This window comes from Etheostoma spectabile, chromosome 17 (assembly GCF_008692095.1).
Source record: "Etheostoma spectabile isolate EspeVRDwgs_2016 chromosome 17, UIUC_Espe_1.0, whole genome shotgun sequence".
NCBI classification, from domain to species: Eukaryota; Metazoa; Chordata; class Actinopteri; order Perciformes; family Percidae; genus Etheostoma; species Etheostoma spectabile.
In genome coordinates this window covers 8,130,344-8,152,226 of record NC_045749.1, presented here as the reverse complement: position 1 = coordinate 8,152,226, position 21,883 = coordinate 8,130,344, and the positions used below count along the sequence as shown (strand labels likewise).

Here is a 21,883-nt window from a genome sequence, read left to right as displayed (position 1 = left end):
CCTCATACCTGGCAAATAAAGCTGATTCTGATTCTGATTGCCTCGTTTTGGTCTCTCAATACTGCTATGTTATTGTCACTTCTAAACTTCCATTTTGCCCTGGTTATCATATGGTATTTCTTAAGCTCTGGATCTGATGGCTGAGTTGTTGGGAGACCGTGGTGACATTTGACTCATTATTACTTTTGTCCAGTAGTTCCAAGGCAAAAATACTGTCCCAAATGTCTACAAGGTTACCTGCACAGCCATGAAGTTGATAGTCAAATACTGTGTTTGCATGGCAGGCTCAACTGCAGCATCTTACGTCCCCTTAGAATGGACTTTATTGTGTTATGGTGCCTTTTCTGTGCTCAAAACAATTTACCCAGCAGGGGTATGGTGAGGTGAATAGACAGGTTACTCTTTTGTATCAGATACTCTTTTGTATAAGTTCCCATCTAGTTTTATCAGTTGCCCAAATAGATCTTAACCCTTTGAAAAATTGGACACAAAGGCATGACATAGACGTTACCAACTACCAACTGTGGCCTTACTGTATGTGATGTGTGGAGGCCTTGTTCTCACTGGCCTCATGTGACACTGTTTGCTAGTTACTGTACAAACGTGCTGCCCAGGAAAATAATAGAGATTAGCCTGAATGGAAAGAAGGAAGGCACAGGAAATGAAGGAAGTTGGGCACAGAGGAAGTAGCAGTGTATTGTCCATTCACAGGACTACATCCACCAGGAACATGATCTATTAAAAGCTTAGGCCTATTTAATACACTATGTTTCATTTTCAGGGCCTTAACATTAGGTTAATTCTCTGAAAATTAAAATCTTCTCACCTCTCATGACAGGCCTGTGTTTTGCATTGTAACTTGTGGCGATAAGGAGTGAGTCAGAGTTACCATAGGTTACATCAAATGCCCAATAAACAGCACAGTGGGCAGATAAGCTGGAAATGTTTCAGATGAATTGACATGTCAGTGTAAAGAAAAGCCGTTGATACTGTAGAGAAAGCGATGGAATTGTTCTGGAAAGACCAGCTTGGGGGAAGGCGGGCGGTTGCTGCACTGGCCATAAACTGCATGTGACCCAGAGTCTTAGTTGCTGTGTGGTTCTGTTCTTGAATCATGTGAGAAAACATGCTTTTAAAGGATTTATCTTTCACGTAAGGGGCTGTGATAGCGGTGCATAACCCTATGCATGTGCCTTGTGACATTATGCATCATCTAATGTTTTTGTAGATATAGGGTTCATTTAGTTTTCATGTTTGACTTAATACAGAGACATTAACTGTCTATCTTAATAACATCCTAAAATATGCTTCCACAACAGCATGACTTACATCCTGTGTGTTTCTGATATACATTTCAAGAGATGTTTGCAGCATATCAGGTGATGTTTATATGATGTTTTGCTATGCTACTTCTATGCTGAAGATAAAAAATGTATGAAAGTGATCTCACACGTCAAGTTGCTCAGTCACAATGTGGAGTTGCTTTATGGTCATGTCAGATTTACTGTACATGCATTCGATGATAATGTGGTTAGATCATATTGTTCACCATGGGATATTTTTAATTGAAACAAAGGTGTATCTTATATGATAGTGTAATTATTGTTAAGAATCCAAATTATGATTGCTTTAATTAAAAAAAAATATATACTTTTGAAATTCTTCTTGGGGCAATTGGTCGACACACACACACACTCCTTAATACATGCTACTAACTATTACTACCTGCTAACTACAATATATTAATCTTCTAAATCTTTTAAAATGACTTAAAGCAGTCTTCATGACCTTTGATGGATTTAATGGTTTAAGTATTGCCTGTATAAGCATTTTTTTGATATATATATTTAAATGTAATCAAATGATTCCCCGAACGTACCCAGTTTATAAAAGGTAGAACAGGATGAAAAATGTTTGCTTTGTTTTATATAACTATTATTTACTGTACAATTTGATATGATTTGCAAAACTGAAAACCAATAAATATATTAATAATAGGTTGACAAGGTAGTCAACAGGACGTCAATTGGAAGTCCATAATGCCTTCTAAAAATGGTTTGCCAACACAAGTGGATTGATTTTATTACAAAAACGTTGGCCCTCTTAGTTTGAATAATTTTACTTACATCATTATATGCCTAAGCTAGTTAAGCAACAAATCTGTATTAACATCACACGCCCCTAAAAAATCTGTAGTAATCAATGATTCCCGGTCGTTGCACCATGGATTTAATTCAGGTGAGAGAGTTTTATCTTTAAATGAAAACATTGTTGTCAGCCGTTGTTTTCTGGTCATGCTCTTCTCTGTCACTTCTAATCGAGGTACCTGTTGTTTTTGGTTTGTTTCTTACTACTTCCTGTCTTTTTTTGTGCTGATCACATCTCTGTTTTTGTGCTCTATTGTAATCGTGATATCTCACAGAAAAATTATGTAGCCTGTTGGCAATTGTCTTTCTTTCAACGAGGGCTCGGCTGGGGCCAGTCACAGACTGATGGCAGCATTAATGTAGAGCCGAATAGTTTCTGAGATAAGACAATCATGGAAGGAATCACGGTATTGAGAATTTAAAGGAGCTAAAAGAAAGATTCTCAATAGTGCTAAAAGCTAACTGGAGATTTGAAAATATGACTACGTCTTTGTTTCCAACCGAGATGCCCCACTGTAACTGTAAAACATCTTAAAAATACATCACAAAGTAATTCCCAGTGGCTTAGTCCTGGTGGAGGGCAACCAGGTTTGCAATATAATGGGTAAACCTTGTCTTCCTTGTGTGATCAACCAATAATGGGATTTTCTGTGGTCTCAGTTAAGTTTAATTATGCTTCAAAAACCAAAGTAAGCCTCGGGCTGCTGTCTGCCTTGCCTTCGGTTCTCATATACTGCACATAAACTACTCTAATGACCTTGCTGACAGTGATTGACACCTGAGCTGTTGCTTGGTGACACTTATCAGTCTTACTGGTTATTGTAGCCTATCAAAAGGTGAGAATTAAATGACGGTGTCAAATGCACTGCAGTCTCCCCACGGTGTGGTTCAAGTGAAGGTCATAGATGGAAGAGGGAACCGATACTTGCATGTCTGACTATTCTTGCCGTACACATACACTTAAAATTGCTTAAAAATAAAGCAGAAAGAGGAGTTGTATTAGGAGAAATGTGATTATGGTGATGGGATTGTGGACAGCTGGGCTGCTCCAACAGTGAAGATAATTATATTCTGCCAAGTCCTGTCAAGACTTCCACTGCTCAGCATCGCACCTCAGAAAGAACGCAGCAGCAGAGGTATTCTTATTGATGAGTCAGTGTGGATGATGAGGACTTTTTGAGGGTGTTTCTGTGTCGTGACTAGTCAGAATGACTCATTTTGGTTCAGGCTTTCTTTGTCACTACTGTATGTTGGTTCTGTACATACAGTATATATATATATATATATATATATATATATATATATATATATATATATATATATATATATATATATATATATATATATATATATATATACTTAATTAGTGTAGCACCAAAAATATAAGAAATCTTTCCCCCATTCAAAGTTGCGTGGTAGAACATGTTTTCAGTCTAGAAATAACAAATATTTAGAAGAATACTAATATAACAACGTAGATGTTTAACAGCTTACTTTGATTGAGTCTTGTTAATAGAAGCACAACATGAAGCAATTTTAAAGCTGAAGAAGTCCTTTGAAACCCTGTGTTTTAGCCTTTATTTTATCGTTGCTGATGTGGGTTGGATCAGACTCCATGCTGTGATTTATCAGTGCATTTGACACTTATAAACAGGAGATATTGAGGAACTGGCAGGGCTTGTATGGTTTTACTGCTGGCACTTAGCTGAAAACGGTTGACTGAGTGGAACCAGTATGCTGTCAACCATGAAATGAGTCAGGGAAATTTAACTTGCAGTGAATCTTTAAAAGAACCACAACAAATTCCTCCTTACTGGAGTGACTTTTCAAAGACAGCTGAGTGCTAGGCATGATCTGTTTTCCTTTATTTTTCTGTCTGATGATATCATGACATTATAGGGCTGCAGAATGCACACTGAAAATTACTACTTTAACTTGTTTAAACATCTTGAGCCGGAAGGATTATACGGCTTTAGTCTTTGTACCATATCGTGAATAATTGATCACATTTTTTTTTCTGCTACATTGCTACTTTTCCTGCTGATAATTTCTTTTGTACTGGAAATTAGTTTTTCATTTCTTCTTTTTTTGTAGAAACAAACAAAAGTTATTTTCACCCCTCCTCTCCTGCAGCACACTGGGTGGGGCTGCTAAAAGATGCCTTATTAAATATTAAACACACCCATAAAAGCTCTGTTCTCCCCACCCATATGCCCATCGCCACAGACCACAGACGTCACATTACACACAGGCACACATGCAAGCAGAGAGCCAGCCAGCAGACCGATCACGGTCTTCCTGTTCCTGTGCTCATCTATCTTTTGGGCGCTCCCTTACTTTCAGTTTAGATGATGGAGGAAACAGAGTGACATGGCAGGGCTTAGCTCTTATCTTAATGATTGACTCTGGGATGAAAATGATTGGAGTAGTCAACGTAAGTTGTCAGAGTTAAGGTAATGTTTTCTTAACTACTTTTCTGTGGTACATTTCGAGCCAAAATGTGATGGGACATTGTGTCTGTATGTGTCTGTGTGCTTGTGATGATCCAGTATACTACCACATGCAAGGTTAACATGTTGTTTTTAAAGTAGCAGGTTGCGGCACCTTTTCTCCACCTCTCTTTACTCACTGTTTCCTCTGTTGCTCTCTGCAATTCGATCTACCACATTTGGTATAGAGAATTACCAAACCTTCTATGCTGTCTCATTGGATTTTCTTCTGTAAGCACCAGTGCAGCTCAGCCCAGTATTGGTTTCACTCAATATACATTAGCCTTGTGTCAGTGTTGCTTTCATCCCTGTCTCATTCTATTAGCCTGCTCTAATGGCACTCTGTTAATCTCTTCAGGGTCATAGATGTGGCCCACTACTGCTCTGTCCAGATGACTGGCCTAGTTATTACTCCAGCGGGACAATGGACTGTAAATGGTCAATATATGTAAATGAAGCAGCACTTTTGTTTAGATTCAATAAGAGCTAAGAATGTCTTTTGGGCTGTGTTTGATTCTCAGGTTATGTTTGTTATGACATTATCCACTCTCAAGTCAGATACTTTGTATTAAATAGGCCTACATCACGTTTTCTCATTTTAAAATTGATCTGTACTCTTGTTGGTTGAAACAAGCCCTTGGATTTGTTGAGAGTCTTCACTGACAAGAGTGAAACAGCTCTGAGATAGTAGTTATAATGTGTCTGAGGTGGTACTTGTCACAGAGTGGAGCCAACTGGATGACACACTAGGCTCTTCAGACAGGGGTTATATAACTATTGATCCATATTATTGATTGGTTTGGCGCCAGACTGGCATTGCAGATTAGCTTTAGTTATAAATGCTTTGGTGTGTGGCATTGGTTTATGCTACATGTCCCTTTACAAATGGACATTAAAATACATGTTGTGAAAGATAGATATTCGAAATGGAAAGAAATAGGAAGGTACAGAGAAGTTGCAACAGCCTTCCACGTCATACTAAGAATGAACCAGTTTATCTTTTCTCGCTCATTCCAATCCGTCCATCCTGACCCTCACACTGTGTGTTGTCCCTACTGTATCTTCCTTTCTTCAGTTCACTTCATTATGTAGCACAACCACAGTCCATGTGGACTACAATTGCTAAAAACGTCCCAATTTTCTATTCAAAAGAGAAAGCTCTTTGCTTGTTCAGTCATTTTTAACCTCTGCAAATACGGACACTGCCGTTCCATGTTTAGAAAGCTATTCTGAAAATCTAAGTATAAGTTACAAATTACTCTACACAAGAAATAGTTACAGCAGCAGGACAACAGAGAAAATAGTTGTCAGCCTCAGTCTGTCAAACTGTTTTTCTTTGTTGAAAAATGAGACATCCCAAAGTCACACTCCTTAAATATGTGGCTTGTGCTGTGTGAAATAGCTCTTTTTTTGCTGAGAATGAACTTCATAAGTGTTTTCCCTTTTTATGATGTTCACAGGTGTAACTATGAGCATTTGGAGATGGGGATAGACTGGCTTTGGGGATACACAGCAGGATAGGGGATTTACTGTCTGTAGTAGAGCACCTCCATTCATGCGTAGCCCCAATGACCCAATAGATCATAGCCCTCAGCCTGTCACATCCTATCTGCATCCGTCCTGTTACTCCTGAAGAATGCATCTCTGTAGTGTGTGTGCAGGTCAAAAGTGAAAGCTTTGCTAGATGAGTTATGAACAACTTATTCTTGCAGTTACGATTTTTCAGCCTTCCCCTATCTCTAACAGATGCTTTCTTTCAGAAATAAAGTTAGGCCAAATAGCCTCACTGGCAGACAGACTGTGTACAAACAGGGATCACTGCTGAGATGCTGAAGATCTTTCTGTGGAAAAAGTCTGCCTGAAGTCATGTATCTCTGTTTCTGTCAATTAACAGTATCTGTCTTTCTCTTTGCCCCTTCTTGTTGTAATCATTTTCCCTTACTCTCCTGCTTTTTTCTTTTTATTTTGTGTACCACTAGTTTCTCTTGATTGGGAGTAAAACCATGCATGCACTGGGTGATATTGGATGTTCATTTAGGCTGTTAATCTGTTCTTTTGTCTAACAGAAAAAATCTGTCAGAGAGGTTTTTGGACATAAAGAACTGTTTATTGCATTCAGACCAGAAATCAACGATAAACTTAATTATTAACTATCTCAAAAGACCTCAATGTCGAACCAGGTTAAAATGAAATCAACAACTCGTGGCTGGTTAGAGGGTTTCTCATTGTAATGTAGAATACACAATTTAATTTTCCTGTAACATGTTTTCACAATATACAAGTATGATTTTAACCATAGACTGTTATCCTGGATTTGTGTTTACATTATTCATCCCCTCACACTATAAAGATTTCATTTGGCCTTGGTTTATATGGGGTTTAGTCCAAGCCTTGTACTTGATGTGAGTGAAGCTCTGAGATATTTATCTACAGTACTATACTCTTGGGGGAGGGGCAGGCTTTCAAATATGAGAGTTTAACAGATGGCCGGCACGTTTTATTGCCCTACCTCTGAATGTGTGTCAGTCAGTTGGGATCTTGTTGTTTATTTGTGGTCCTCTTGAGCTGACCTGGGTATGTGTACTAGTATTAGGGAATAGAGCTGGATATCAACCATATTGTGTCTGTAGCACTGAGTAACAGAACCATACAGTAATTTACCAAAATTTGGTCAGATACCTATTTTCTGATTCTTAGACAAGCTATTTACTTAAATAATATTCAAATAATAGTGTTGTATGTTTATTTAGGCAAAATGCTTGTATGTTTGCTAATGTTAAGATCAGTTATTCATTGATATACAAATGCGGCAAGTTTGGCTTATTTTGTTAAAATAATATAAATTTAATTGTATTAAAATGTATTACTGTACATTTAATATAACTTTAACAGCATTGTTTTGTGCATTGGTATTAAAACATTGGTATTGTATGGGCACTAATAGTGATGAATCTATACAGGTAATACTCAGCTTTATACCTGGGCTCTGATGATGTGACATTAGTAGGCTACTGATTTTCCATTAGAAAAATGTACACGTTGATCTCTGACATCTCAGATGGTAGTTTTTTTTTTTTTACTTCTCTTTCATGATCCTACTAGTTGTATTATTTGAGCAACTGTTCAAATCAGAGGGTTGTGCATATTTCTCTTGTTTGCTGTTGCAGTAAATACAGAGTTGAAACTGTTGAGATTACTTTTCATTGACTGCACCTCTGTATATATGCAGAAGGCCAATAATTATAACAGAACTATATATAATATGTAAAGAATAGAAGCTGTGGATGTGGGATTTTTTTCATGGGGATTTAAGTAAAAAAAACATCAAAGAAAACACCAGCACTGCAGTCGGATATCTTCTAGTGGCTGGGTGATGAGTGAGATGACCCAGACGAATAAACATTTGTCGGAGCAGTGTGTGGATTTCCTGCTTTGTAATAGTGATCTTCCACACTGGATGTGAATAAAATTTGAGAGGTTCTGGTGCCATTCACAGTGGCAAAAAAAAACCTAATCTAATTGCTACCCATTAAACACACATAGACACACACACAATCACCGCCCCCTTCCCCGGGGCAAAGAGGCTTTGGTTGCCCTGCCTGCACATGCTGACCTGATTTTGTGAACTGTGTTTTAGTGTTTGAGCCCATGTGTGTTTTTGAAGCAGCTTAGGATGGTGGCATAGCTAGACTTCTGTGTCAGTGGTGAGTGTGTCTCTTTGATTGTAGACACGTGTGTCTGTGCATGGGAATGTGGGGCAGTATGGCAAAGATTTTTTTTTTTTTTACCGAACAGGAGACCCACATTGTAACACAACACCCCTCCCCCACCCTTCAAAAGTTGAGTGGATTATTGCTCTAGTATCTGCCTTTGTGTTTTTGTGCCAGTTTGTCAATGGATCCACTCACATGGGAGCATGCATTTCTTAAAGTTGAATAAGTATTTGTGAATATTAATATTATTTGATACAACAGCAATTTGTTCGTGGGCAACAGTCTACACGTTTTAAATAACTGCTTTGCTCCTTCATGCAGATATATCACTTTCTGTTAACCGCACCAGCCATCTGGATCTCAGTAACTTTCCTATTCATAATCTTCCAGCACTAGCCAGATGGATCACACAGGTGCACATGGCAGACTGGAATTGAGTAAATTTAACAATGAGTAGCAGGAAACAGCCCTGTGTTCTTCCTCCATTGGTTTTACATGTTGTTCATCCTCTATTCACTATTCACAGTGTGCTGGCCACCGTCCCAGCACTGGTTTCCCCTTGTCCCCCAGGCGCTGTCTATCCGTTTGCCCATTCTTTTGTTGGCCAGGCGTTTTGGTGCCATATCTTTTAAAACCCGTGCCAGCTAGAGGTCATGTCATGTGTGAAACTCTATTTATGTGTGAAACTCTTTTAAATGTTGAAGGTCATAATTATATTAACTTCTCATTAAGAATGTCCAGTTTATTTCTTTTATTTACCCTCATTTTGGGAGATTTTATGTTACAATTAAATGGTCAAATTTGTGGTCATGTACCAGTTGCCTGAAGACAATTAATTTAGCCCTCCCTCCAATATGTCCCTCACGTGACAAAGTCTGAAGTTGCCCTGTAAGCTTGCCAGATTAATCCCTAATGCTTCTCATAGTCCACGATCCTTAAAAAGAAGACAGACATGCAGTCACTGCAGCAGGTGGACAGGACTACCCTTTGTATTGTTACTGTGTCTGAGTGCATTTGCTAATGTGTGGTTTTTAACTACATTTGATTTTCTTATTTCACTTAATATATAATGGAACTTTTCATAATAGTGGTTATTGTCACAGACAGAAAAACAAATCTATGTACTATATTACCAATCAAAGATATATAGCTGCTTGTAAGTGTCCCAAGTCAAATTGTACACTTAAATCTAATCATCTCCTGTGTTGTTGTTTTCTGTATTCTTTCTCTAGTTGTGTGTAAATACACATTCATCCATGCCTTTTTTGGCATCTAATGGAAGAGAAACCACCCATCAGGTCTGCCATGGTATCCAGATTGCCTAAATTTGGTGGACGCTCCTCGACTGGTGGCGCTAGCCCCTTGTCCAATGGTTCCACACAGCAAACCACCCCTACCCAGGATGGTAAGACCACTTCTCCAGGAACACACCTAAATGGCGTAATCTGTGCCCCTCCTTTTTCCCTGAAATGGAGGAGAGATGAGGGGACAACCCCCACTGGCGTCACCACCCCCACCAGCCCTGGGGATGGAATTGAAGACAAGGCTCAGATACAGCTTCCTTCATTGGCAAAGGAGGTAAAGAATGGCTTTCCTGCGACGCCCAAGATGCAAAGATCAGGTGCTTTCATGGTGGCGGTCTCCAGTCCCAAGGCCATCCCCAAGCAACCCTTGACGATGAATCCAAAAGTAGGCACCAAGCTAGGCCAAAGCCCACTAAACGTAAGTTCTAAGAAGGGCCATAATGGCTCCAGCATTCCTGCTCGAACAGGGTCAGAGTCCCGTCTTGTGCGGCCAAGGTTAGGATCCAGCTCTCCCAGAAGCAGCTCTCAAGACAGCCTGTCCCAGTCCAGTGACAGCCTAAAGACCTTGGCGCTGGACAACATGGTGCGTTCTAACAGCTTCACTCACTTCAAGCAGATTCCCTCCCCCACGAGCCAGCCTATGACACGGTCCTTCTCATTTAACCGCGCTGTGGAGCTAGCCAAGCCTCTGGCAAACACTCAGCTTCGACCTCCTCGGAGTAGTTTTCTCAAACCCCCTCAGCTGAGCAATGGAAGAGTGGGTTTAGGACTGGGGGGCCTGAATGCCAGCCTTGGAGGTTCAGGAGGTCTATGTGGAGGACTTGGAGGACTTCAGTACAGTAGAACTTCTTCAGCTGCCTCCTCTCTGACAACTCTTTCAGTCTCCCCAGCACCCTCTACTCCCAGTGCTCTAAAGAAACCTCTGCTCCCCAGTAGTGCGCTGACCAAATCATTGGGCAGCAGTGGGGGGTCTTTGGCCTACAGGCTGTCTCGATCTGGGCAGGCCAAGCAGCAGAAGCCACTTTTTCCAGGAAGGGTCAAGGGGGCTATTAGACCTGCTGCTTCTGAGAGTGCACATCTGTTAGGGATAGCAAAAGACATTGAGCAAACTGTTGAAGCTGCCAAGGCAGACTCACACAGTGACAGTGATGGAAGCTCTGGAGGAGAAAAAGGAGGAGGAAGTAGTATGCTTAGGAAGAGCTCTGGCCTTACAGGAGGCGAGACTCTGGAGGACATGTCCTTGTCTTCTGCCTCATCTCTAGACAGAGGCGATACCAGTGAAGAGTTTCTAGATGACTTTGACTGTGTGGGAGATGTGTTCAGTGATGGTGACCTGCCTGACAACAGGAAAACTGGCAGCACTACTCAAACCCGCCTGCAAAGCTTTCTCAATGAGACTCTTGATTGGGACACTATGGATCTGGCAGGTAAATTGAAAAACTGAATTGAAAGAACATTCAACTAAATGTTTGTGCTACATTTGTGACAGATGTTCAGTCCTGTGTTTATGTTTGTTCCTCAGGAAATACAGAAGAAAGTCCTATGCAGGACTCCTCACAACAGGGTGATGTCCTTCAGGCTTCGTCTGTGGAGTTATCGCCCTCCAACAGCTCTGGTGGAACCTACATGTGGGATGAAGATGGTCTTGAGCCTCTTGGGCCTGCGCCATGTGACAGCTATGACGATTCAGAGCTCAACAGCATGGTGAGTTCCAGTTTCCAGCTTTGATGAATTTAAAAAAAAACAAAAAAAAACTAACATCAGACATAACTTAAAAATATTTTGCTTATTGCCACTGCTTTCAGAAAAAAAGATATCTTAAAATCGCTTCTGTTGCAAGACATTTCCGTTAATTCCAGAAATTCTTCAGTCAAATGAACTGATAAGATTTCTCACTTAATGTGGAGTCTGCCAGATAAATATTTAAGTTAAGTGTTAAAAATGTTCTGTTGATTGACTCATTGATAGTAAATCAAATATAAATTTCAGGTCTGATAGTGTATGTTTTGAAGTATATCGCAATTAATTATAAAATTAAAGGAAGGAAGTAAGTAAGTACTTTAGTGGTAGCGTCTGCCAACAAGCTGCTCATGCTCTCCACTCCTCACTTTATATCAACTGGCAGATTCTTCCATAGCATATTTCAGAAAAGGAAATGGGTCAAGAGCTGAACCCTTTAGCAATGATGATATTATACTAAGGCTAAGAACTTCAGAGAATGCCATTGCAGCTTTAACTGATTGCTAGTTGGCAAAGAATAGGCTTGTGTGACTGAGAAGTGGGTTCATTTTGGGTTGAAAGAAAAGGGTATGGCCCCTTAAAAGTGGTCAGATTCATATTACACGAATGGACTTCTTGTAACATTTCCATGGGTACTAGAGACAAAAGTTCAAGCATGAAAAGACCAGCTCAAAAGAATGTGGGCCTGCAATAAATGTTTAAGAAAATACAATGTACTTAATGTTCAGCTTCAGGAGCTAAACATAAATTACCCTTAATCACACTCTCTAGATTCTACAATGTGTGATTCTGTAATGTGATAAATCTATGGTATGACCTTTAGTATGACTAATATTCTATTATAAAATAATAGAATAGAATGCCTTTATTGTCATTATACACATGTGCAACACCTGTGCAATGAGATTGAAGCAATCCCTTTACAGTGTCAACAAGAAATATAAAATATAAAATATAAGGGGTGCAGAAGAAAAAAAAGGTGTGGGGGGGGGGGGCAAGGAGGTGCACAGTTCCTGAGACAATTAATTACATATATAAATATAAATACTATATATTATAAATTAATTCATGATATTTTTATCTGTAAAAAATGGGGAGTATGCAATCTTAAGATCCTTTTCTTTGGTCTGTGATTAGAAAAGTTTAACTTTTGTTGTGTACAATAATGCAGGTCTCATTTATTATGTCATTAAAGTAGGGCTGCAGCTATCAAATATTTTAGTAATCGAGTATTCTACCGATTATTCCATTGATTAATCGAGATAAGAAATACTTTTGTTTTATTGAAGAGCAATAATATACAGTTTGTTTTAGAGCCCAACTGATAAAGGATTTTTAAGACTGATATTGATACAAATATTTGGTTATTTAAAAATCTGATATTCTTATATATAAGAATATATATATATATATATATGTATATTTAAAAAAAACAACAGAAACACATAACACAACATAAACACTGTACATCACTAAAATAGTGGGATACTAATTTGTTTTATTGTCACAACATAAAATATATTTAAAGTTCTGATAAATAAAATGTAAAAAAATACAATCTTAAGATATGAAACTTAAAGTCCTTTGAACAAAAACACAATAACAAAAACAAAAAATTAGTTTTGCCAACATTGTAGAGTGCCCTCTGGTGGACAAACTATGCAACGCCAACACTCAAAACACAGTTTTTAGTTTATTTTTTAATTTGTTTATTTGTTTCTCCGTGAAGTGAGAGAGTGAGAGATAATGATGTGCAATGATCAGCTGTATTCCCAAAGTCAACAAGTCGGCTCTTTATCAAATTGTGGTCACTACTACGTATTTTCTTGTCTTTGTTTTGGTAGTTGTTGTGTTTGATGTGGTTTCATCGTCCATACGACTCTGTGATTTACTTCTATTAAGTTAGACTTAATATTTTCTGTTGAGATGCTGAAGCATTGACGTTGTGGTATTATTGTGGTAAGCTAGATCAATTCAAAGAGTTTTCATTTTAATTACGTTTGAACTGATTCCAAACTTTGGACACTTTCTGTGGTTTTCTCGAGCCTGTCTCTTCTCTTAGTCCCTCATTATTTACGCTCTCTTTCTTCATTTTGTAATCTCCATGTCAGTCTCCATGGCATGTGTCGCCAGCAGCGTCGTCAGCCCGGTGTGCAACAGTAATAATCATCCGTGCTGAAACACTGTAAGCGCTACAACGTTGGTAACATTGATTTAACAAAGTTTCGAGGCAAATCATTTTGCATCAAGGTTTTTTAGTAATAGAATTATTCGAGTTACTCAAGGAATGGTTTCAGCCCTACATTAAAGTAAATGTCCCTTAATAAGGGTTTGACTTTGTTCAGCTAATAAACTTTGAGGCCATTGTGAAGAACATATACTGGACTTGTAGACCTAATTACAACAGAAGACCTTTTTAGCATGACAAACACTGTATGTGGTTCAACCCATTAATCAGTTCCACTTTTAAATAATTCCACCTTCATTTTTTTAATTGGGGATTAAACAAGCAGAACAAAGGCTGAAAGGGAAAGCTAAACTGTCTAGAGGTTTCTGCCAGCTCTCACCGGTGGTTTCATGCCAAGCCCTCTCTCTTCCTGAGAGAAATGCTGACCTGGCCACCAACTGTGTGTTAATAGTCTCGTTGGCCTTCGCTTTGGTTCTCTGTATTACTGTACCACGGCACCTGATCTCAGGAATGCGTAAAGAGCTTAAAATGAGCAGGATTAGAAATGATATAAGCTTTATGTGTTTACTACTTTTACCATGTGATGTTGACACAAGCTTTGAGTCACTGAAAATGTAACATGTTTATCTCGCAATAATGGATGTGTAGCAACTACCAAAGCAATAAGAAAAGAGTGTGTATGTGTATGCTCTGTCTGTACAGTAAGTGCTCATTGGTGCTGTCAGTACAAGCACGTGGGCTTCAGCCATGTGGATCTGATTAAGAGTCATTCACCATGTCTTAAGGAGTGTGTGTGTGTGTGTGTGTGTGTGCATACATGCATGCACATTTTTGTGTAGCAGAATAGGTAAAATGTCATGTGTTTTGATGTCAAAGTGTGATTGATATTCTACAATAGCAGACTGTAGACAATAGCTCAGTTTATGTATGTTGCCATGGCATAGTCCACTTAAATCTACATACAATACTGTATAGAAACAATATTCTATAGGGGATAACAGAATAATCAAGGATGGATTAGAGAATTTAGAAGAAGTACCAATCAGATGTACAAGATTCTTTTTTTCAAGATCTAAAGTCAATATCTATGCCGTTCTATTCTACCAGAATGACCAGAACAGCCACAGGGCTACTAGTTTGTGTTTAACTAGAGGATGTTTGTCCCATGTGAATAACTGGAGGCTGTTATTAGTTGTATTATATCAGTAGCCGCTTTCATTCCCACCCTATGCAGCAGACCCAACACCACTAGAAATCTGTAGAGAAATGGATGAATGCATATTTGCGGCTTGTGTGAAACCTTTCTGTGAAACGTGAAAAGAAAATCTGCCCATTACAGTATGTTAAATGACAAAATAAAAAACATCCCTTAGTCAGGTACAAATCTCTGTTCAGAGAAGAAAAGAATATTGATAGTCCGTGCTACAAGAGAGGGAAAGGCATGGTGATGGCTGCTGAGTAAGTGGGAGCTAGAGAAGAAAAAAGAAGTAAAGCGGAAGAGAGAAACCCGAAAGAGAAAGGGATAGACTTAGTGACTGATTGCTGATGTGTGAAGATCAGCTCTATAGGGAATCTGCCTTTGAGATATTTAACTGAGCTATTTGATTAGAGGAAATGAGCCCACTTACTGTAATTGGATGCACTGAGCTCTCTGGATCCCACCCTTTTTTCTCTTTTTTTTCTCATATTATCTTTCCATCCATCTGTTAGTGTCTCTCTCTTGCTTATTCTTCCCTTGTTTACTGAGTAAATAGTTCCTCATAATGAGCAGAAGAAAACCACGAATATAATCCTGTCACAAAGCAGTGTCTGTGTCCAAAATGATTTGTAATTCTTTCGGATTTATTCTGCATAATCTATGTGGTCTGTAATGACAAAGTTGAGGCATCAAACAATGTGTATCATAGTTTGTTGTTGAACAAAATGCCAGTAAAGCTTCTTTCTTGATATTGTGCTTGCAAAAAGCCTCGTGCTCTGAATTAGATGCTGGAGAAAAAGACGTGCAGGGTAATTAGGCCCAATCTTAATGACATGTAAAAAGACAAGGCATGAAATCTAAACAAATAAAACCATGAAACCCTCTTTAGATAGAAAGTGTTTAAATCATTTATGTGTAAGCAAGCTCTCCCTGTTTGTTTCTTGTAGGTATAAGAGAATGGATATGGAGATATTCAGTATTATGCAAGTTTATTTTGCCATGCTGCAGTGGTTGGCTCAGTCCACTTGGAGGCACTGTGCGTCCTTAAGACACACAACAAGTGTGTGCTTGCTAATGTTCCTGGTTTGTGTGTCCCAGTATTTTTCCGGTTATATATGGGTCTATCTGCATTCTTATGCCTCTGTGCAACATCAATGAGTGGGTATACCTGAGCTGATAATAACATTCCCATGATGCACCATGCAGCTCGTTACAGTACCAGCTTTAAAAAAATTGGCATTGTTAAATGGATGGCTACTTCTCTTAGTGATTGTTAATGTTTCCCGGGCCTCCGCGCAATTTTTCATGCAGTGCAACAGCATCAGTAGACCTGGGCACAATTTACATTGAAATGGTAGAAGCATTTTTGAGTCAGGCAACTCACATCAAGTTCAAGGTAGTTTTGCTGCAGTAGCAAAGAAGTTGACATACAGTACATGATAACAAAAACGACAACATCGATTAAAAATATAGGGTCAGACCAATCAAGGTAAATGAATACCACAAGGTGGACACAATAATAGCAACCCCTCTGAAATGAACTAGAATCCAGTTCAATACATCGTGATACTTAAAACCTCTGTGCATGTTCGATTTTTGTTGAAACTGTGTCAGAAGAATGAAATTAGTAGTTTGGCTGTAGACAGTTTTGTTTGTTGTTTGTTCTATTGGATTGCTTTTTATTGTTAAGTACAGCTAATATTTTCTCTCCTCAGGATTCACCAAATATTTGGTCCTTAGATTGAAAAATTTGAATACAACATAACTACAGTCAGCCCATCTCTACCAGAGTCTCAACAACCACATTAACGGTATCAAGTGTAAAATGCATTATTATTTTGTATTGCAGCACATTATTATCACAATGTATCGTCAGGTGCAAGGTTTTATCTTTACATTAAATCAAACTTCATGGTCACATTACAATGGATACGTAACTGAGAATTAGTCAAACTCATTTTAATGAAAAATTTTGGATTTGACCTGTGTCCTGCTCTGTTGATTTCAATGTGTGTTGTAGTGTCTCTCATTATAAGAAATACATTTCCCTTTCAAATTACAGCCCAGTGTCCCACCTTGCAGCATTAAACCTTGCATGGAAAACTCCCAGATGTTTCCCTTTTGCATCTTACAAATCTGCCAGTTCTTATTTTGTCCTGCTATTGGACAGCTGGCAGTTTTTTCTGTTGACATTTACCATTTACCAGTTTGTTGTTTCTCCTGTTGATGTTTTATTCATTTGGCCCTCTCCCCCTCTTTTCCCTTTCCGTTTCCAACCAAACTCCTGGTGGTCCTGTAATTCTTTAGCTTCTCCCTTTTCCTCAAAGCTGCAGAGTTACACCGCCTCTTATCCCTGATTTATTTATTTTGCCTCTAATTTTAGGCTTTCGGGGAGCCAGGTTGAGACAGGTCAATTAATTAGTGTTAAAATGAGTGAGGTGCTTAAGCCTTTTGTGTGCAGCGTGCTGAGCCATTTATGGAACATGCTGTCAGTGAAGCTGCTATGCTTTTGCGTTAATGAGACTTATAGTTCACCTGCTTTTATTTGTCTTGATTTTAAATTACCGGCAGAAGACCTTTAAGGTAAACAATGTTTTTGTGTTCCTCTTTTGGTGCATTCAGTGCTTTCAGTTGAGACCATAACACACAACATGTGAGAATGGCAGTCTTTGTTGTTCAACTGGCCCTCACATATTGTCAATGTTACATTGGCTGCTTATTGCGCTCCTGTAAGAAAATGCAATTCTATATTAGCTGGCAACATGAAAGCAGAACCATTTTCTTTGACAAGATTTTGTTTGTTTGTTGTTGAAATCAATTTATTGACTATATTTTACTTGCTGATGCATAATTGGACAGGACAGTCCACACAGTGCTTCGGTGTGGACTGTGTCATGGCCAAATATCTTACTGTAAAACATTTTACAGTAAGATTTACTCTATCTTATTGTTGCTAAAATGTTATAAATGAGAACATTATAAATATTAACATTACAACTTAATATAATATACAATATATCCTCCCATCCATCCATCTTCATCCGCTTCTCCGGTATCTAATATAACTTAACTTAATTTTGCATTGTCTCAAACTAAAGTTTTGTTTTAGAACGGATATACAAAAATAATGTTCTAGATGGCTAGATTAAAGTCCTGTAATCTGAGACTAACGATACTAAACAAGCAATGACAATTAATTAAAGGGACTCATTGAATGTTTTTGCTTACATCAGTTTAGAGCTCCAAATATTTATCGATAAATTGAGTAGTTGTCAACTATTAAATTATTGGCCAACTATTTTGATAATTGATTAATCAATTTGAGTAATTCTGTCAGAAAAATTATAGAAATTCTCTGATTCCAGCTTCTTAAATGTGAATATGTTCTAGTGTCTTCATTCCTCACATTAAACTTAATATCTCTAAGTTGTGGACAAAACAAGACGTTTTAGGATGTCATCTTGGATTTTGGAAAACACCGATCAACATTTTTCACCATTTTCTAAAATGTTATAGACCAAACAACTAATTGATTAATTGAGAAAAATGATCAAGCAATTAATCGACAATGATGTTTCTAATGCATACTACATGTGGCATTCTTTACCCTACACTGCCTAAAGGATATATACACCAGGCGCTTCAACAACAAGGCTAGGAGAATCGCTACAGATCCAAACCACTCGGGTAACAGCCTTTTTTCCCTGTTGAGGTAGGGAAGAAGGTACCGGATTCATCCGGCCAGCACTGAGGGCTTAGAGGGAGCTTCTACCCTCAGACGAGGACATGAATATATACATGTATTATACACTTACTTAACAGTCATTGTTTTTTGTTGTTAGATATTAAATGTGCTGCCAAGCCTACACAATGTATCACTGTCCAAATGCTTACAGACTCCACTGTAAATTACTTTTCTAAGGAAAAGTTAGTATTTCATTATTTTATTAATGTTACCAAAACCGTAAGTTTTCAGAAGGACATTGAGGTATTTCTGACAGCCAGTACTGACATATAAAACACTTCATTTGTTTACTTTCTCTTGCCTTCATATCCAATTTAACTTGCAGTATTCTCATTTACATTTCATGCTCCAATCAAATGTATCAAGCATAAAGATCCCAAAACTTCACGTTCTCAAAAGACATGCTTATATTCAAATTAAGCAGATCATTAATTGTACACTCTATGTACTATATAAAGCAATAAACAACAAGACGAAACTACTTACATTGTTCATAACAGTAACTACAGCGTACACTTAAGAAACAAATCCTTTTCAAACTGCGACCATCTTATAAAACACTTATAAGACACTTGAGGTACTTGTTTGTCATTGATTGCAACAGCACTCCTGCGTTGTCAGTCTGTTTTATATGTCTACGGCATATACACTATGGCACAGGAAGCACATTATAGTTATTTTGTCAACAATACGCACATCTCAGCAGCAAATTAAATGGAGAAAAGATAAAGCTGTGAACATGCTGATTTGTGGGTTACCTAACTCTATTTTGCTCTTTTCTGCAGCTGCCATCAATTTCACTCAGAGTGCCTCCTCCACACTGCCTTGATTTCCTTCTCTAAATGTTTGGCTGCGTAGCACCACACAACAGAAAAAAACTATTAATAGAAAAGATATTGCCATTTGAAGCAATATTTTTCTAGTAGGGGTGTAACAGTACACAGAAATCATTTTACAGTTCTTACCCCGGTTTAGGAGTCACGGTTCGGTGTGAGTTTGGTCCAGTGGAAAACCCCCAAATGCTAAGGATACGTTTCTTCTCATTTGTTTCAAACAGACAGTGGTGCAATTGTCAAAGACAGAGAACATCCTCTTGCTGGGGACTAAGGTAGCATTTTCCCACTGGGTATTTTTGTGTACAATTTTCATTATAAAAATAAGGACCATAAAAACACACACTTGTATTACACTGTGCAATCACTGTACAATCCCTCTCCCAAAAGGCAAGAAGTCACAATAGGCTATAAAACTGAGAAGCATCTCTTATAAAATGAAATTGAAAAAAAACTAAATACAGTACAAAATACTCTTTCCTCGTCCCCTGTGAAACATCAAAGGGTTGAGTTTCATTATCTGTAACTTACTGTAACATTGAGAAAGACGAGGTAGATTTGATTATAATTCTATAACGTTTTTTTCTGTTATTAAGTTGTACCAATTTAGGCATTGAGGCTATAGAAGTGCACAGTTTGATGAATTTGCCACGTGAGCCATTATACAAGAGTAATGCTGTGCTTTTTTCCTCCATATTTTTCTTCAGCCTTTATTTGAATCTGGTATTTTTTTCAGTATTTGTTATCTTGCCAATACTAGTTTGTGTTGAAAGTTTGTGGTAGATTCTTTTACTGTTACCTTCCATCAAAGCCCTCCCACTCTACACTGACAGGATGCCAATTATAGTCAGAGTTGAAAGGGAAGAGAATAAAAGAAGAATGAATATAAAAAAATATTTTCTGGTATTCTGTATTTTTTGTTATAACCCCATTTTTGGGTGGCATTATTTGGATGTTGTTCGGACTCACCACGTATTAGTTTCTCAAACACTCACAGCTCACAGCGGATACCTAATTATCACTGTAAAACCAATAATAACTTTTTAAAGTGGGTGCACTGGATTATCATACATTTCACACATCTTACAATGGTTATATTAACTAAGATAGACACATTTTTGTTCAAAATTGGTCTTAGTTCAAGAGCTACAAATAAGTCGGTCAAATGGATTACAATGCCATTTGGAAATGATTGGGGTAGTGGACATCCTCCATCAAAACCACCAGCGAGCCCCAAGATATAGACCATACAAAATTATGCTGTTTATTATGGGTCACACAAAAGACACACGCACACGCACGCACACGCCGCCTCACATGCAACCCACACACGACACACACACACACACACACACACACACACACACACACACACACACACACACACACACAGCAACAGCAGCGAAGCACATCACTCCCAAATCAACCATGAAAAGACACTCCTTAAGCTATTTACTAATTCCCAGGACAGTTTTTTAGGAAAGTATTTGCCATTCACAAAATGACTGTAATGATCTTGGAAAAATATTTTATATGTTGATTTCTAGCCCTTCTCTCTGATAAGAGTAGCTCAACTTATATTTCATTACAAACGTCTTGTAAAACAAAAGAGAAGAAGAAGACAGAGATGTCTGACAAGAACAAGTACAGTTAGTCTAAAGACTTCTCCCTGGCACTCATTGATTTTTTACACTCTTATCTAATGCTGAAGTTTGTGTTTTCTTTGAAGCTGTAACCCTTTTGGGCTGATGGTGTGCCATGATGCAAATTTACATTCAGCACACGGAAACCAAATGTCTACCAGAGATCCCAAAAAAGATACTCTCCAAGAAAGCAATGAGTAGAATTAAGGTTTGAGCTTTTATTTTGACTCTCCAAGTCTGTTGTGCAGACACCCAGGTCATTTGAGGGCAAACTGTCAGAGAGAGAGAAAAGTTCAGCCCAAAAACTTTTCCAGGGATTTTGAAGATTTTAATCATTGTTTGATCCAGCCGTGTTTGTTGGAAGATTCATCTGATGTTCCGGTGGGATGCAGTGACTGTGCCATGAAACTGAGTATGTTTGAAGACCTTCCTTTGGCTGTTTCCATTCAGAATGCTGCTCATGCTGCAGGGTTTGGATTGATGGATATAAGATATTTTGATAATGTGCATGTCATGTGTCAAACTCATATACTACTACAAGTTAAATCATTCCCTTAGAGCAACAGTGAGTCAACATCTTGCAACACATAAGCGGAGCAAAATATTACAAAAAACAGAATACACTGAATGTTCAGACTGAACATTTGCTGTTATGTAATTTCAGTAATTAACCTAAGCCCGGGTCCTTTCCACAGTGTGGTTTGGTCTTAATAAATGGCTATTTTAGACTGTGTAAAATATAATGTTCTCTGGAGCTACACTCTGTCAATAACAACAAAAAGAGTCAATGAAAGGCACAGAGACAGGTACAGAGACAGAGACTATGTTGTTAATGTTCCTGGAATGAAAAAAGAAAAACAAAGAATGTATTATTGAGTGGTTA

General features: G+C 38.2%; 1 protein-coding gene across 5 annotated transcripts in view; it reads left to right on the top strand.

Annotated features, from left to right (window-relative positions):
* ccser2a (coiled-coil serine-rich protein 2a) overlaps positions 1–21,883 on the top strand; it is a 50,458-nt gene that overhangs the window by 4,150 nt on the left and 24,425 nt on the right. For 3 of the 5 annotated variants that reach the window (XM_032541140.1, XM_032541144.1, XM_032541143.1), the window contains exons 2-3: positions 9,582–11,080; positions 11,176–11,357. In XM_032541140.1, the coding sequence (XP_032397031.1) occupies positions 9,625–11,080; positions 11,176–11,357 (1,638 nt within the window). In that variant the 5' untranslated portion in view covers positions 9,582–9,624. Of the gene's footprint in view, positions 1–4,425; positions 4,601–9,337; positions 9,358–9,581; positions 11,081–11,175; positions 11,358–21,883 lie in introns of those variants that run through there. The other 2 variants (XM_032541141.1, XM_032541142.1) reach the window with 2 other exon arrangements.